This window comes from Equus asinus, chromosome 21 (genome assembly GCF_041296235.1).
Source record: "Equus asinus isolate D_3611 breed Donkey chromosome 21, EquAss-T2T_v2, whole genome shotgun sequence".
Classification (NCBI taxonomy): Eukaryota; Metazoa; Chordata; class Mammalia; order Perissodactyla; family Equidae; genus Equus; species Equus asinus.
Window position 1 is genome coordinate 65043478 of NC_091810.1, and position 17705 is coordinate 65061182.

General features: G+C 43.4%; 1 protein-coding gene and 1 long non-coding RNA gene across 7 annotated transcripts in view; one reads left to right on the forward strand and one right to left on the reverse strand.

Moving 5' to 3' along the window:
* TGFBR2 (transforming growth factor beta receptor 2) overlaps positions 1 to 9404 on the reverse strand; it is a 109404-nt gene extending 100000 nt beyond the window's left edge. The window contains exon 1 of one of the 6 annotated variants that reach the window (XM_070492607.1): positions 9189 to 9404. Coding sequence is in view for 3 of the 6 variants with exons in the window: in XM_044754087.2 (XP_044610022.1) it covers positions 8805 to 8920 (116 nt within the window). In the remaining 3 variants the exon portion in view is untranslated. Of the gene's footprint in view, positions 1 to 8804 lie in introns of all 6 variants that reach the window. The other 5 variants (XM_044754085.2, XM_070492606.1, XM_044754088.2 and 2 more) reach the window with 5 other exon arrangements.
* Positions 9405 to 11042: 1638 nt separating this feature from the next.
* Positions 11043 to 17705, forward strand: part of LOC139041419 (uncharacterized) — a 42996-nt gene continuing 36333 nt past the window's right edge. Inside the window, exon 1 of the long non-coding RNA XR_011496512.1 lies at positions 11043 to 11113. This is a non-coding gene — a long non-coding RNA (uncharacterized lncRNA). The remainder of the gene's footprint in view (positions 11114 to 17705) is intronic.

The following is a 17705-nucleotide window of genomic DNA, read 5'->3' on the forward strand; positions in this document are numbered from 1 at the left end:
CAAAACATTTCCTAATTCTCTACCTTAGGAAAACCCTTCACAGACCTTTTTACCGACTCAGAGGAAGGGAAGCATGAGAACATCATAATTAACCACAGAGAGATGGTAGCACCACCAAAACCAAGTGAGCCTTTTCTTCAGCAAGAGGCTGAGGGCTGACTGAAGTAAACACACTACTGAGTCAGGATGCACGCTCAGGCAGCTGCACTAGGAAATTTTCAAAATAACTATGGTTTCTCTTTCTTTTTTTAATAGCAGTCATCTCCAACAAACTTCGAGTGGATGTTTGTGGTATGTGTCAGTTCTGACCCGTTAGGACTTGTGATAGTTTTCTACTTTGATTAGTTAAGGATTATGTTTTCTAAGTCAACTTCAATAATTTCCCCTACTAATACACAGAATGAAACATTTCAGAACAGAAAAAGCTGAAAATCTGATCTGATCCAATTCCTGTCACTGTACATCAAAGAAAAATGAGACTCAGTGGGACCAAAGGACTTAACGAGGTCACCCAGACACCTGGATTGCCGGTGCAACACGCTTTCACCTCACCGGCTGTCTCCTAGGCAGAGTCTTAATCTCAAACTAACAGTCAGATCTGGGTTACCTTTCATTCAAAATCAAGGTTTTGTGATAATTACATATTTACAACCTCTTTTCTACTTGGCATGGGACCTCTAAATGAGGAAAATGATAAAGGGTTTAGCTAAACCCAGAAAAAAATGTTTTGGTTTGGTGATGTAACAATCAAGACTTCGGTCTCTGTTTGTAAGGGGAGAGGAGGAGGAGGCATTTTTTATTTATTTTCTAAGTCAACAAGCAAATCCCACCAATAGTCATAGGGTCGAGTCTTGCAGAAGCTGAAGCTTATAAATTTCAAGGGCGCTCTTTAAGAATAAGAATATAAAAAGATGGGCTGGCCCAGTGGTCTGGTGGTTAAGTTCAGTGTGCTCTGCTTTGGTGGCCTGGATTCAGTTCCCAGGTGTGGACCTATACCACTTGTCAGCGTCCATGCTGTGGCAGTGTCCCACATACAAAATAGAGGAAGACTGGCACTTTTCCTCAAGTGAAAAAAAAAGGGGGAAGATTGGCAACAGATGTTAGCTCAGGGACAATCTTCCTCAAGCAAAAAGAGGAAGATTGGCAACAGATGTTAGCTCAGGGTCAATCTGCCTCACCAAAAAAATTAAAAAAAAAAAAATCTGCCTCAAAGAGTTGGTTCAAGGGCTAAATAATACAGTGAAGTTCTCAGCATGATCCGGGTAGTAGCAAGATCTCAATAAGGGGTAGCTACATTCGTTACTGGGAAAACTGTCCACGAAGGCTTGTGAGTGATGCTTGCTCAAGATAGGAACGCCACTCACAGGCAGCATGAGGCCAATTCCATTTCCCTACGTAGAAGTTTTGCTGAGTTTCAGGATGCCCAGGAGTCATCCACAAAGCAGCAGAGCGAGTTTCTTCCAAAGTCACTGAATCTTCTGCACAGACCTGACAACTTTAACAGATGGAGAGTTGCTGTGGATAGGCTGAGAATATGCACCTGACCCCACATTTTCCTTCAAAGACACTCATGTTTGTTCTGCCAAACCCCTACCTCTCTAAAATGCTTAGTTTTGGGGCTGGCCCCGCGGCCAAGCGGTTAAGTTCGCGCACTCCGCTTTGGTGGCCCAGGGTTTTCCCGGTTCGGATCCTGGGCGCGGACATGGCACCGCTCATCAGGCCATGCTGAGGCGCCATCCCACATAGCACAACTAGAGGGACCTGCAACTAGATACACAACTATGTACTGGGGGGCTTTGGGGAGAAGGAAATAAAAAAGAAGACTGGCAACAGTTGTTAGCTTAGGTGCCAATCTTTAAAAAAAAAAAGCTTAGTTTTGACAGTCCTACACCTTTTATAGTGTCAGAAGGGCTTTTTACTTCTTTGCACTGTTCTAATATTCTTGTTCTCCTTAAAGAGGCTTGAGAAGGCCATGGATCACTCAAATAAAATATTTACAATAGTAGAAGAAAACATCCAGATAAGGTTCACCTTGTCCTACTGCCCCTAATACACGGAAGAAATACAAGCAAGGCACTGGGAAATCTAACAAAAAAAGAATGTATAAGTGAAATAGTGGACAAAACAAGTCAAATGAACAGACCCAAAGTTTCCTTCAGGAAAATACAAACCACAAAAAAGTGAATTTCCCAAAGGAAATACAACACCGTATTACCAACAAACCTTAGCTGTTTCATTAATGAGCAATCTCTCTACTCCAGGGAAAATATGATACAATCGACAAAAACTAATTGTGTACCTGCCACCTCTGCAAAGGGATGCTGTTGATGCCAGATGCACGCGACACTGGAAAGCCCGGAGCAAGAGGACGAATGGGGGCCCACAGACCATACACTGGAAAGCCCAGAGCAAGAGGACGAATGGGGACCCGCACACCATAGGGCAAAATATTCAGAGTTACAAATCAAGCTAACAAACTGTTCAATAACACAGGTATTATCCTTCTCAATTAACTGACAAACATATCTTCCTAACGTTTTGGAAGACCAAGTACAACTTTAGAACTCCTGAACTACTCCAAGTCCCTCCCTGGAACCGAGTGTTTCAGGGACACACTGTTCTGGGCCTGGTCAACCATCTGCCTTCCTCTTTCCACAGCCTGCTCCAACCTTCAGCAAGAGGGACCTTGTGAGATGTGTATGACACCCCAGTTTTAACACACTCTACACATATACAGCTGTCCCTTAGCTACCTCTCAGGCACAGAGACCAGCGCCTATGAAGGCCCTCAGGAAGGGGGACACAAGGGTCCATGTAGACTGTAAAAGCTGTCCAGGCCATCTGGTCAACGAATTTTGGGTTCCCAGGTACCTGAAACATGATCTAAAAAGGGGGGAGGAGTTTGGACTCAGAGGCCCAAAGTCTCCTCACCCCATGGCCAGGGGCCTGACCAGACAAGAATAAGAGCAGGGCCCTCTAAAACCAGGGCAGAGGCCCCTGGTGCCCATAAACGAGGCCTACATGTTAGTTGAGCTGAAAAAATTGGGGGTGGAATGTCTCATCAGAAAAGAGAAATAAAAGAAGAGCTGCATGTTTTGACAGCAGACAGCCTTTCCTAGACACAATCTCCCCAGTCATAGGCACCTGCCCTGCAACTAAGTCCATTCTCATGATCTGCAGCCTCGTCGGCCCTGTAAATAAAACACAGATGCTAGGGAACCCTTCAGAGCCTACGCAGGAGACCCTAAGCTGACTACACCCAAGGAGGCAGTTGCCCCGTGTTGAGTGCCAAGACCTAAAAAGTTGATCATGGCAAGTAAAAGGCCAGATCCTTTTGGCAGGAGAAAAATCTTAACTACCTACAAGCTTTCAAATTACTTAGACCTCAAAAGTCAAATCACCCCTCTTTGTTATGTGAGATGAATTCTGCCCTTTCCACCCTCACCAACAGTTGTTTGAGGCCTGTACACAGACGCTGGTCTTACATGCCTGGAATCTGAGGTTTATAACACTTCAAGAAAACAGTGCACGCCCAACTGCTGTGAACGGTCAAACCACGGGTCACCGACAGTGGGTCCCACGACCAAGATGCCTTTATCAGACTAGGAACGGTAGAGTTTCCCTGTGCAAAGAGACTCTACCCTGTCTTGATTTTCTGTAGTACAGCGACAATCAGGAAGAAGGTCACACAAGCCAAGCAAAGGATGATACCAGGAGCACTGAACTGATGATACGAGATGGTAAGTTCCCCCATTCCTCAAATGTGATCTCTCTTTACCCACTCCCTAACTTCCATCCCATCACACACATACACACAGATACACCACACCAAAAAGAGCCTGCAGAATGCAAGCAGGGCTAACTTAGAACACACACACACAGGGAAACCTCAAGTGACCCTGAGCAGACTCTATCTTCCCCATTTATGAAATGAAGATAATAAAACTTATCTTGCAGGTTTCTTCTGAAGATTAAATTAGATAAGTAATGTCAAGCAGCTGGCTGAGAGCAGATCCTCAAGTGTTCATTCTCCCTTCTCCCTACTTCTCCCAGAGATGAGCCCATGTGCCTGCTCAGCATTCCAAACCCTTCTGACAAGCCAGGCGACCAAGGAGAATCACCATCTAGCCTCGGGCAAAAGCAATGAGGACCTGGGGAGCAAAATCTTACAAGGAAAAGAGGGAGTGCAAAATGAGTGGTGACATTCTTGTTGCTGATGCTAAGTCGGTTCTACTGAAAATCACGAGTTAAATCTGCTGAAGCTGTATGTGAAGGCCCGGAGGGCAGAAGCTAAGAAGGTGAGAGAGTTATGCTTTTATGTGGAAATTGGCTCAATAATGCCATGCTGTAGCCAGGAAGTACGTTTCCTCTGCACCCTATTTTAAATTGTTTTGGTGGTTTGCACCAGACCTAAATAATACCCACCCTGCTCCAGAGCAGACAGCAGCTGCTGCAGGACCCCACTTCCCTTAGCCCAACTCTGCATCACTGCTTATCAACCAAAACATAAAGCCCTGATGAAAAAAGAAACTTAAAAACTAAATTTAGATTTCAGCACTTCATTTTTAATGAAAGTCTCCTTTCGACAACCTTCTAGAAAAAAAAAGAAAGAGAATCAGTATTTACTGGAAAATTTCTTTGGTGAAACTTTTAATAAAAGTTTTGCAATGGCTTTGCATGCCCTGCACGAATTCAAAATGTTTAGCTAAAGGAGGTGGATAAAAACTTCTAGCAGCTTTCGCTCATGTTTGTCAGAAGTTGAAGCATCTTCTTCCAGAACTCATCAGAATAAAAGAACCAATTGCATAGTGTAAAAACAGCCAAATTGTCTATTTGGGTCAGAGCCAAAACTATTCTCATCAAAAGTAAGATTTTACCATTCAGACCAAACTGGCAAAAAACAGGGACAGCCTGGTGGTTAAAATATTTGACTCGGTTGCACTACCTTCAGAAGGCTGATGTGGAGGCTCGGCTCAGCAATTCCTGCGTGTTAAATGATGTGCCAGGTACCGCGGGAGTCCTGGAGACGGACAGATGAATAAGACACACCCCTTGCCTTTGAAAGGATTAAAGGCCTCATGGGCAAGGGAGTCACCGAAAGATATCATTTTGGCTTATTATTGTTAAAAGCTAAAAGAGAGGCCTGTCTCCAGGAGGGGACATTTAGCTCAACCGGGGGCATTCAAAGCAGGTTTCCTTGAGAAAATGGCACTTAAGTCTTCTAAGAAGAATGAAAATTTTCTAGGTAGCAAGAGTTCCAGACACACAGCAGCTTGCACGAAGTCACAGCTGCCTGAACTGCTCACAGCATGTGTGTATGCATGATGGAAAGAGTGCACCGGGAAAGTGGGAGCCCTGGAGGGATGGGAGGCTGCAGAAGCAGACGGGAAGCAGGTCACTGAGGACCTTGTTAGGCCTGATGAAAGAGTTAATGCTAATAACCGAAGCTGATATTTACTGTGCATTCAGTATGCTGCAGGCACTACGTTAAGCACTTTAAAGCATTATTTCATTTCATCTTCACCACAACTCCCTAACCCCACTTTACAAAGGAGGCCACCGAGGGTTACAGAAGTAACGTAACTACAACAGGCCACACAGCCAGAAAATAGGAAGTGGGTTTGGAACCCAGGATGGCCTGATTCCAAAGCTTGTACCCTGCCCTCTTCTATCTCCAAGCCTATCCTCAAAGGAAAGACTGGATAGGCACCTTGGGTCCATAACGCTGGCTACAAAATGGATAGTTGAGGTGGCCCCACTGGGGGCCTGTAACAAGGCAGGTATAGAAAAGAACAGATTACTGAAAAAAGTATGTTGAGAGGGACTGAGAAGGAAAGACCAACCACACACCGCCTCCTAGTGCAATGAATAACAAAATGAGCTTTTGAAAAAGGAGTCTAGAAATAAACCACGGGCATTCAATAAAGCTTCCGAGTACACAGGGTTAAAATACGTTTCCTTCTCTTTAGCTTTAACACATTCCTGTATGTTAAACTCAAGGAGGGCAAAGACCATGTCTGTCTTCTTCATTCAGGATGGTGTCTCCAAGCCTGACCCTCCTGCCTGGAACAAGGAGACACTCTATGAGTAGTTGAGAAGGAAGACGAGTACTGGCCACTTCCCATGATGGCACCAAGGAGGTGTCATTCTTCATTAGAAAACTAGGGTTAAAAAATAAACAAAAATGTTAAACATTGTGTTGATAATTGAGGATTGGTAACTGAAATGGAAACCACGTAGCAGTTACGATGACTACCCCGACAACAAGGAGGGCTCATCACCATGGGGAGCTGCCTCGAAAAAAAGGCAATGAATCCAAAATGTGATGAGTATTTTGTATAAACCATAAATGGGTAAAGAAAAGATGTTATTAAAGGAAGTGGCCTAGAGATGAAAATGTGCTTTCTGGGAACAAGAACAAATAGACCAAAGATCAAACTCTGGGCCTAGTGATTTCTAGTCTCTGACCCTGAGAAAATAAGCATATCATCAACATGGTTTTAGGAAAGAAGTTTATCCGTATGACACTTTTACCAACAGTGAGTCATCAACAAGCATCTCTTGGCAGGTATTTGAAAAGCAAAAGTCCTATTTTTCGTATCTGAAGAGTTTTCAGACATTTGAAGTTTTCTCCAAAAGAATAATTACTTAATTTTGAGCGTTTAGAAAAAGTGAAATCTACTAAGTCAAAAACAAAAATTTAAAGAATTTTAAGTATATTTCTTAGTGAAGTTTGTTCTGATACTGAAATCCTTTACCTGCTTGTCAATCTTCTCAACAGAGGATGGATTTTTTTAGGTGACCTAATAGGAGGCTGTAAATAGTCTCATTTCCTCATATCTTATCATGCATTAAGATATTTTGAAAAATGTTTTGACAGTGTACCAATTATGTTAGAAAAATCCCGAAACCATTTATTTACCTGGAAAATTAAAACGCAATCACAGAATTAGGTTTCTCAGCTTCATTATACCCTTCGACCTTCAATTATCTTCAAAAATTTAATTTCAAATGATTCCTTAGTTCGACCATTTTGAAACTTTAATTCCACAAAATATGAAATTTGTGCGTTTTGGAAAACTGTTTAAAAGCCTAAATAAAAACCCACTAAGCTTTTAAGTTAACTGTTTATAAGTGTGTATATAGATGAAATGAAACTGACTCATGAACTATTGAGTCTGGAATTTGCAAATCATAAATCTTATCCTTGTAAACAAAACCTAACAAAATCAGAGCCTGCTAATTTCCTTCTTTCGTAATCTGAAAGAAAAGCTTTAATGATTTCTAACATACACAGAAAATTGAGGATGCCGTTTAAAATATTTATTAGCAAAATATAACTCAGTTTTTAAGAGTGTGGGGTATAATCAGAGTCACTTGAACATTCTATTACTGCAATATAGGAAAACATCCAAGAAGGAAAGGCTGGGATTTCATTAAACACTAGAATTCAAATTTGTGTTAGGATTTTTTTTTTTTGTTTACAATAGTGCTCCTTCCTCATTCCATTAAAAATTCCCATCTCCATGCAACCTTCAATATAAAACATGATTTTTAAAAGTTCTCAATCCACTTCAAATACTCCGAAATGTACCACTTAGCACACCGTGCATATTTCTTCTAGACAAACCTAAAGGAAAGCCTGTGGCCCTTGGTAAGTAAATTGTGTGTCTCAGCGTGATGTGGACTGTCAAATCCTCTACATTTCATCCCAGACCTACACAGGGCATCTCCAAGTCACCAACGGGGGAAGAGAGGGACATAAAATGATAAAGATGAAGGGAATGTAATATTATGCAAATCTAACCAGGTCATTTTACAGATGAGCCAACTGAGGCCTCAGAAAGATCCAACTATTCGGTTACCCACACCCCAGCTGCAGGTACTCGGTTATGTGGATCATAGCTGCCAAAATTCTAACTTTTAAGGTCTCAGGGGTTCAATCCTTTCCATAACATCCTTAAGAACTCAATTCCTGCATTTTTCCCCCCTCAAAAACCTCTCGAGAGAGAGACCAGGTGAGCAGCGGATTTACGATTTTAACCCTTCCGTTTCCACCAAACGAAAATTGCATAGAACCATCAGCTCCCGGAAGGCAGGGTTGTCTCGCTCCAGGCAACATCTCCAGCACGCAGCACCTAGCACCCAGTAGGCACTCAGCAAATAATTCTCCGCCTTCCACCTGACAACCCCACTCCCTACCCCTCCACGCCAAGCCGCCAGTGCAGCCAGATAACTTTGCTTTGTAAATAGCTTCTTTTCTTGAAACTTTTATACAGTAACTCCGGGCCAAGAAGCCGGCCTGGGGGAATGTGTGGCCCTTCGCAGGGGCTGAGGATTGAGTAACTGGCCATGTAAGGGGGCGGCTGGGCAAGACCGGGGTGGGCACGCAGCATCGCCACGGGCCGCGGTGGCCCCAGGTGTGCCAGCTGCTCTGGCGGCCTGGGCGGCCGCCGCTCCGGGCCGCTGCTCCCCTGCCTCCTTCAGATAACCAACTTCTCAAACTTCCCTTTCCGGGGGTGGGGGCGCGCCTCGATCGCGGCCAACACAACGCCTTTCCTGCCCGCACAAAGGGGGCCAAACGTGCCCCGCGCCCCCTTCCCCTTAAAGTTTCCTTCTCTTTTTAAAGAAAAACTCACACATCCCTGCGGCCAAGGGGAGTCGGGCTGCGTGGGTGCCCCGAGGGGAAACTGTCCCGTTTCCGCCCCAGCGCTGCGTTCGCGGGGCCGACTGTCAAGCGCAGCGAAGGGGCGCGGAGCCCGGAGACCCCCGGCGCCCCGCCAAGCCCGGCTGGGGGCCACTCACCCGACTTCTGAACTTGCGGTGGGATCGTGCTGGCGATGCGCGTCCACAGGACGATGTGCAGCGGCCACAGGCCCCTGAGCAGCCCCCGACCCATGGCAGACCCCGCCGCTCGTCATAGACCGAGCCCCGAGCGCAGCGGACGGCGCCTTCCCCGACCCCTGGCTGCGCCTCCGCGCCGCGCCCTCTCGGGACCCCGCGCCGGGCCGGCCGGGCAGATGTGCGGGCCAGATGTGGCGCCGGCTCGCCAGCGAGGAGGGGGCCTGGAGGCCGGCGAGGCGCGGGGAGGCCCCCGGCGGCCGAGGGGAGCTGCGCAGGAGGCCGGCTCCTGCCCCGGGCGTGTGCGCGCGTGGGGGTGTCTTCGGTCGGTGCGCGCGAGTGACTCACTCAACTTCACCCGGGCGCTGCGGGGGAAACAGGAAACTCCTCGCCAACAGCTGGGCAGGACCTCTCGCCGCCGGAGAGCCTTCTCCCTCTCCTCGCTTCCAGCCCTCGCTCTCTCTCGTAGCTGCCAATCATGTCCCCTGGACCAGCCCCTCCGAGGGCTTTGGCAAACTCTCAGCTGCCCCTCACCGCTCTCAGGAGTTCCTCGCTCCAAGTATTTAGTCCGGAGTGACTAAGTGCACACGTTTCAGAAAGTAACTGAACAGAGAAAGTGTATATCCTTTCCATGGCACCCCCACCAAGCATCTTCCTCCTCCCCCCAGCCTTCTCAGGATTGTTCCTCGCTCCTTTAGGGTTGTATGTTCAAACTACAAGTCGCGCCCCATGAGTGTATGCTGAAATCTAACGCGTTGTGAGCACATTTTTGCCTAATAAAATAGTAAGAGTAAGTATTGCTTCAAACTTTTGTTTCGGTTATGTATGCATACACCGTCACAGTGTACGATGTTTTTCTTATGTCAGTCGAAGTCCAGGCGTTTTTTCTTAAACTTTCATGTGCGTATTGATCACCTGAGAATCTTGTTAAAATGCAGATTCTGATTCAGTACATCTGGGACGTAGCATTTCTGATGAGCTCTTGGGTGGTGTCTCCCATTTTGAACTGCCTCTTCTTGGGGGCGATGAAGTGACTAATTGTAAGAGATCAGCAATCACAAAGTGATAGTGGTGGGAAATCTTATCTTCTGAGAGTATCAACTATGGTAGAAAATGTAAAAATAAAAGTGGCCTGGGAGTCAGCTAAAAAACAAGGTTTGCCTTCCACTAGTGCCCATGAAGAGAGAGAGAGCTTCGCCTCTCCTCTGCTAAAGGGGAAATAGTGGGATAAGGACTAAACAACTTTCAACTTTCTCTTCTTTCTAGGGGGACCAGGTTGGCCCAAAACAATACTGGTGTACGTCTGTTTCAAAAGTAATCATTATCCAACTAAGAAACATTCCCTTTCCCATGTGTCTTGGTTGGATAATGAATTATGTGCTCATCCTACTTCCAGCTCTGAAAGACTTAGATCCTGTATGGCCCTCTGGTCAGGAGATCTTCCAGCAGTTCCCACAATGAACTCCCTTGTCTTATGAGACAAAGATTGTTTGCAGAGGCAGGTGGCCAGGTTTACTGGAAATAAAGGTAAATAGCCCTCCCTGGAAACCCAACTTCCGAAATCGTCCCTGCCAATCTAAGAGTTCATCTGCCTGATCCCGGAACCTTAATTCTTGTCACCATTGTTCCACCCAGCACTGAAGCTGCCTCTGAATGTGCCGTTTAGGAAAATGCCTCTTCCCAGCTCTTAGGTTTAGGATGTAGGAGGGGCAGTGAAGTCAGAGGGCTGGGCATCTTCTTGCCCACCAGCAGCTTTGCCAAAGCTGGAGCCACTTTAGCGATGGAGGAAAGTTGAGTTCAAAATCTACTTCTCCCCATTTCCTCCACAGCCACCCAGCCCACGCCACTGCCATCCCTGGCGCAGGAGTCTCCCAACCACTCATCCCCAGTCAGGGCCATTCTGGGCCCTGTCGCTCAATTTCTCAAATCAGAGTAAAGTCAATTTTTCATAATGCCAACTTGATTATACCAACACTCTGATTAAAATCATTCAATGGCTCCCAACTGCTGCTGAGGCAGAGGGTAGAAGCAGATCCTTTAACATGCCTTCAAACCACCTCCTCTCTTCTAAGCTTCCACTGGGCTCCTCCTCTCCTGTTGAGAGCCTTCTCAAAATTCCTTGAACACGCCCCTGCGTTCCTCCCACTCAGAGCCTTCTCCAGTGTGCACTTCCCTTCCTCTGTCCTTTCTTTCCTCTGCACCCAGCCAGCTCCCCGTCTTCCTTGGGTGAATCGTAACTTCCTTGATGGGCAAGCTTCCCCTAACTTCCTTGAGTAAGTCTTTTATTATATATTCTCTTGGCACCATATGCCTCTTTTTTAGCACTGACTACAGCGGTAGTTTTATAATTATTTGTGTCCTTTAATTTCTATTCCTCTCTCCGACTCAAGTCCCTTCTTCCTGAGGGGAGGGATTGTCTTTCCCTCCACTCAATAGTAAACCTCCAGCACCTAGCACATAATAGGGGTTTAATGACTATTTGTTGGGTGAATGAACAAATGAAATAATAAAGATTCAGAAGGAAATTGTACTTAACCATCCTAGTTATTTCATAACTCTAAAGAAGACATTCTATTACCTAATAAATTGAGATGTAAACAGTCTAAATTTTGGTTGAGAGTGATGTCACTACTACTTCTTTTTCTTAAAAATGGAGAAGTGAGGCTTTTTTTTTTCTAAATTTGCCCAAGTTCCTCTGAACAGCATATATTCGCTTCCTTACCCGCCAAAACGCACGGAGGCAAATAAATGCTCAATTGACTCCAAAGGCTTTCTTTTCTATATTTATTGCAAAGACAGATGTTTTACATTGTCAGGGGCCAGGTCTGAGGAATTTGATCCCATGGTGGAATATTGAACTGGTGGTCTTTGTCATCACATATCACTAATGTTGTTTTAATTTTGTTTGCCTTTGACATTTCTGATTTAATCCTCAACCTCCTGTGAAATTGAGCGTCCGAATTCAGTATGACCAAGTGCAAACTCATCTTTTAGAAACCATCACAATGAAATCATAGACGTGTAAACTCACACATGCTACAATTTGACAGTATTAAAAATTTGTCAATCTGCCCTTCCTTTTGGGATTCTCGTTGAAAGAGAAGTTTGATGGCCTTGATTGTTTTCACACATAGCTGTATATTGACTTAATATAATTTTCTGTGTTTTCACATGGGCCATGAATATACATATGTAAAAATTGAGCCATTTGCAGACGGCAACAAAAAATAAAAGCTTGACTCAGGACTTCAAAAACTAGAAAGGTAATTTTTAAGCCTTTACCAAGTTGAAAAACAACAAAAAACAACTTGAACCAAAGTGAAACAGCTTGAATATCTTCATTTTTCCAGTTTTACAAACCCTGAACTCATACACAAAGCAATTGGACTGAATCAAAATGTGGTTAATTTAAGCCCTGCATTTCCCAGCTGTGATGAGGTAAGAGCTTTCTACTCCCCGGAACATGGTGACACGCAGCTGTTGAGGTTCTGGCAGCTACGGCCGTGGACGTGGAGATTCCTCTCCGCGCAGAGCAATCATTCTGCATTCTCAGCTCTTATCTCTTGACTAGTTTTCCTTGTATTGTGAAGCAAACCAATATGCACTGAGACAAGAGTGACCGTGAGGGTCATCCGTGATGCTAGCTCCTCCCGGAAACATTCCGTGACTCCTCCAGCCTCGTAAGATCTCTCCTATCCCAGGGAGCGCCCGAGGAGCATTTAGTTTATTTAACCTATTTTTTTAGGTTTGTCCTATTCTAACATGGAGTGCGTTATAGTTATTCATTTATTTTTTGGAATTCCACCCCACCAATTGTAAAAAACACATTATTCCCTTTTTAACTTTGAACACCGCTCCGTGCCCTTCAGTATTCAATGAATGTATGTTTTTGTCTTCAATAGAGAGAAAAATGAGAATATTTATTTTCCTAAAAGTAAAATCTATTACTTTTAGGTATAAAAAAGTCTGAAATACAGATAAGCCAAAGGCAGAACATAAAAAGGATTCCTAACCTTATCACCCAAAGATAATCACTTGTTCCCATTTGGGAGCACTTCCTTGCAGTGCTAGTCTAATCTTCACTTTACAGGTGAAGGATTTGAGGATTGGAGAGATTAAGTTTTCAGCCGAGATCACGTACATAGAAGGGACAGAACCCAGGTTTAAACTGAGGCCCATCTCCCTCCAGATCGGTATGGCAGCCCCAGCAAACGAACACACCCCATTTCCTGCCTGCCTGTCCCGCTGTTTCTTCTCAACATATTTACAGGTTTGTTTTTTTCCACTCATTGGCCAAACGCTAGTGTTTACCAATTCCATCCTCTGCCCTTTCTCTAACTTCTCCTGGGAAACACATCTGTTTCTGTGGCTTCACTGATGCAGGATGACTTCCAAATCTAATTATCAAGCTCTAATTTCTCACCTAAGTTACAATTATTCCAACTGCCTACTCGACTATCTTCATAGATGTTCCACTGGTATCACACACTAATTATTCTAAAGTGGGACCCCAAAATGTATGTTCCTTTGGTCTGTTCCCTATATCAGGTAAAGGCTCTATCTCCAATGGATAAATGAAGCCAGAAACATAAAAATCAGCTGAGAGTTTGCCTTTATTTTACATTCCAGAACTAATGAGACCTTGGGGTCTATTTACTATCTCAATATCTCTTGAATCCATTTTGTTTTCATCCCCACCACTGACATTATTTTAGTTCTATCTCTGGTTATTTCATGTGCGATTACATCAATTTCATCTTCTCGCCTCTCTCATCTCATCCTATTGTACTATGTGCTCCACTGTTACCAAAATGTTCCCCTCCAAAAATACAAGAATAACAATCACATTTAAAATTATCCAAAAGCTTCTCTTTGACTTGAGAATCCAATTTCAACCCACATCGATCCATTTATTCATTGCACCAGCATTTGATTCTCTACTAAGACCCAAATATTCAGAAAATGGAATCCTATACTTAGTCTAAGGGTTTGAGGCTATCCGTATGGTCTAAAGTGAAAATAGATAAGTAAACAAATAATATTAACAAATCTGATAATATGATTGTCACAATGGTGCTAAACTCAAGGTACCTCAGGAGCAGACACTAGAGGCCACTAATCCAGCCTGAGAGTTAGAGAAGGCCCAGGGGAAGAAATGCCTTTTGAGCTGAGTCCTGAAGGATGGAGAGGTAAAGGCACAGGAAGGATGTTACAAATACACAGATCAGCAGTGTAAAGACAAGATGTGTGAGCTTGGAGTGGGTAAGGAAATGCAAAGATTTCAGAATGCCTTGAGGATAGATTTGAAGGGATTTTAGACTGAATTTTTGGCCCCTATTCTGCACTTCTCTCTGAATTCATGCTCTTTGCCTTGTGACTGTGTGCCCACTAGAGGCAAAAGGTTCTTATAGGCCAAACTATCATGGGGTATGTTATGGCGGCTGGAGGGTGGAAGGCAATAGGACTCCAATTTAGATTTTTGGTGTAATATACAAGTTTGGTTATAGACACAGTTAGAGAATAAGGCTAACGTCATTGCTTGCTCACACAAAATCTACTCTCCATCTTGCACTCTGCTATCAGAAGTCCAATTTTATTTGGGATGTGGATTTAACTACATCTTAAGGAAAGGGCCCATCTCTGTTTAAGGGAAGATATATGATCCAATTCTGGCCAAAGAAGTATGTGAAGAAATCTGATGGAGACTTGTGAGAAAGACTTTATTTCTACCTAGTTAGAAGGAAGTGCCCAAAGAGAGCTACTCTGCCCTGTTTCCCATCTTTGAACATGATTAGGAGAGGATAAAACAGCTAGAGGTGGTAAAATAACCTTCCATGGGGCCAGCCCCATGGGCTAGTGCTTAAGTTCACACACTCCGCTTCAGTGGCCCTGGGTTCACAGGTTCAGATCCTGGACACAGACCTAGCACCAGTCATCAAGCCATGCTGTGGCGCCATCCCACATAGAGTAGAAGAAGATTGGCACAGATGTTAGCCCAGCGACAACCTTCCTCAAGCAAAAAAGAGGAAGATTGGCATCAGATGTTAGCTCAGGGCCAATCTTCCTCACAAAAAAAATAAATAAAAATAACCTGTTGACAATGAGATGCAGGCCAAAGGTATCACAGAATAGAACTACTGGACCAATACTAGCAACTCCCTCCATGTGGACATTATCCGAGAGCAGCGTGCCGACAGTCTTCAAAGATGCTGTGATCCCTTCCTTCCCTCCCTGTGCTCACGTGCTGCTCCTCACATCAAGAGGTGGGATGAAGTCCATTTTCTATTTTCCCCCTCCTTGAATCTGCGCTAGCTTTGTATTGCTTTCACCAGTTGAAGATGGTAGAAGTGGCACAGTGCCAGGTCTAGGACTAGTCTCAAGGAGAGAATTCCTCTCTCAGAAACCAGTTACCAGAGAAGAAGTCTGAATACCCTGAGACCACCATGCTGTGAGGAAGCCCAAGCTAGACACATGAGAGGCTACATGGAAAAAGAGACAGCCAGCTGGCCACCAGCTATTCCAGCCTTCCTAGCTGACACACCGAACCTGTAAGTGAAGAAGCCACCTTGGACTTTCCAGCCCTAGCAAATGCCAGAGTGAATAGAATCAACAAGGTGATCCCGGTCCAGATTCAGAATCATGAGACATAATAAACTAATATTGCATAAATTGTTAGTTCCAGTCAAAATCATTTCTAACTAATACAGAGAAGTCCCCTAATGATGGGAAGGAGGAAGATGTTCCAGTCACCATATGGCTGTCAATCTGTGTACCAAATACAGAACCACATTAATTATGAATTAAGAGCTGTATTGTTCCTCCAATTATCTTATGAATCACATAATTATATTTTTATATATATGCTTTCATAAATAAATACATATTCATATGTGTTTGTATTTTATATGTTTATTATATGTTGCAAACATGTAAATGTACCAAAATTTTGAGATTTTATTTTAGCAATTATCCATTTTTACACATTAATAGGGAATTTCAAAACCCAAGAGTGGCCCAGGATAACTTGAGATCTGAGAGGCTCTGTTTTTCTTTCCAACTGAAGAGTTCGTATTTCATACTCAAGATGATGAAAGACATTGAAGGAGATTTTGATCAGGGAAGCAAGATGATCAGAGAGAATCATGTAAGATTTTCAAATTAGGGATTAGAAAGTCTGAAAGATGCTTCTGAGGTCGTAAGTCTATGTCAGGCAACCAAATATGAAATAAAAATCTGGTCAAGAAAAATTTGGTCAGAAAACCAAAGTCATGGTCATGGGAATGGAGGGAAGTCAATAGATAAGAAAAATAATAAAGAGCTCAGTGTGGTAGGAATTGGTGTCTGAACTGACATGGGGTGAGGCAGAAGGATGCTCTTGCACTAGGCAGCTCCCAAAGCACCCTGCACTTAATAATAACTGTAGCCAAAATGTGTGGTCCAGCACATTTGTTAACATGAGCCACACACGGTTCTGAGTTTGTTATATGAATAAACGCCTGTAGTCTTCACAACAAACCTATGAAGTGGGTAGTATTATCATATCCATTTTATAGGTAGAGATACTGAACCACAGAGAGGTTAAGTAATGACAGAGCCAGAATTCCAGCCCACCAAGACTGGCAGCAAAACCCAGGTTCTAATCCACTTTGTCATCTGCTGCCATTACTGGCTTCCTCTCACTCTCTCCCACTACACTGGACATTCTTGAGGCAGGATTGTATTTTTCACACCTTAGTTTCCTGTGCCTGATCCATGTTTGTTGCTCAGTAAATACCTGTGAATGAGAGGATGATGCAATGAATAAACTCCACAATTTGTAATTTTCAAGAACTGAGACTGTGCAGATTGTGAGTGCAGGAAATAAAATCTACCATACCCTTGATAGTGGACTACCAAATGAGGCCAGAAATACTTGCCATGCAATTTAAACATCAGCATAAACTTCCTCTTAAGATGCTGAAAAATGCTTCCTCAAAGTGAAAATGGTACAAATAAACGAGGATAGATTTCACCACCTGAGAGACGATTTATGTTCTTGACAGTTCCAGTAATCAATTTCATCCTGGTAAAATGCTCATCTCTAATTCTTAAGTTTTTTAAAAAGGAAAATTACGACAAAACAGCTTTCAATTTTTTTGTCTAACTCAGTATTTGCCTCCTTAGAAATGCTAGACAAGTTCACTCTTGTTTTGACATTATTTTCCAAGCTCTAAAGTCATTCAGTTGAATAAGTAATACTAACAAAATTATACTAAGAGACTTGAAAGTTAGAAACTAATCAAACGGAAGTTATTGCTTTCTTTACAACAAACTCTTTTAATTGTTCATTTCACAAAAATACAAAATCACTTAACAGTACGGGTTCATTGACTTAAAAAAATATATCTTAGAGTAGATTTATTTAGTTGATGTCAGAAAAATGATGATAGTAACCATTTTAAGAGCTAGGCTTAATTTGTACTTCAAATCCATGGTAATCCATATCCTACAGCACATAGTATGCATGTGTGCTAATTAGAGTCAATGAATATTTAAGATTTTCTGGTAAAAATTGTGTTCTCTAGTCGAAGATAAATATTTCGAGGGTAATGGTAGCATTTAGAAAGCTCTTATCAAAAGACTACACCCGTAGGCAGCTTCTGCCATTACTTCAGGCATCTTTATCTTTTATCAACTCCAGAGGGTTTGTTAGCTGACATAATGGAGGTCAGAAAAGAATTTTCATCAGTGAGGTGAAATGATTGGTGCTCAAGATATGTAGATTGGCTTAAAGGAGTGGAGCCCTAAGCCTAACTCAGTCTCCTGTGTTCAGCCACTTTTGGAACATTCCGACACTGATTTCAGATTCACTGAATAGTACTGCTG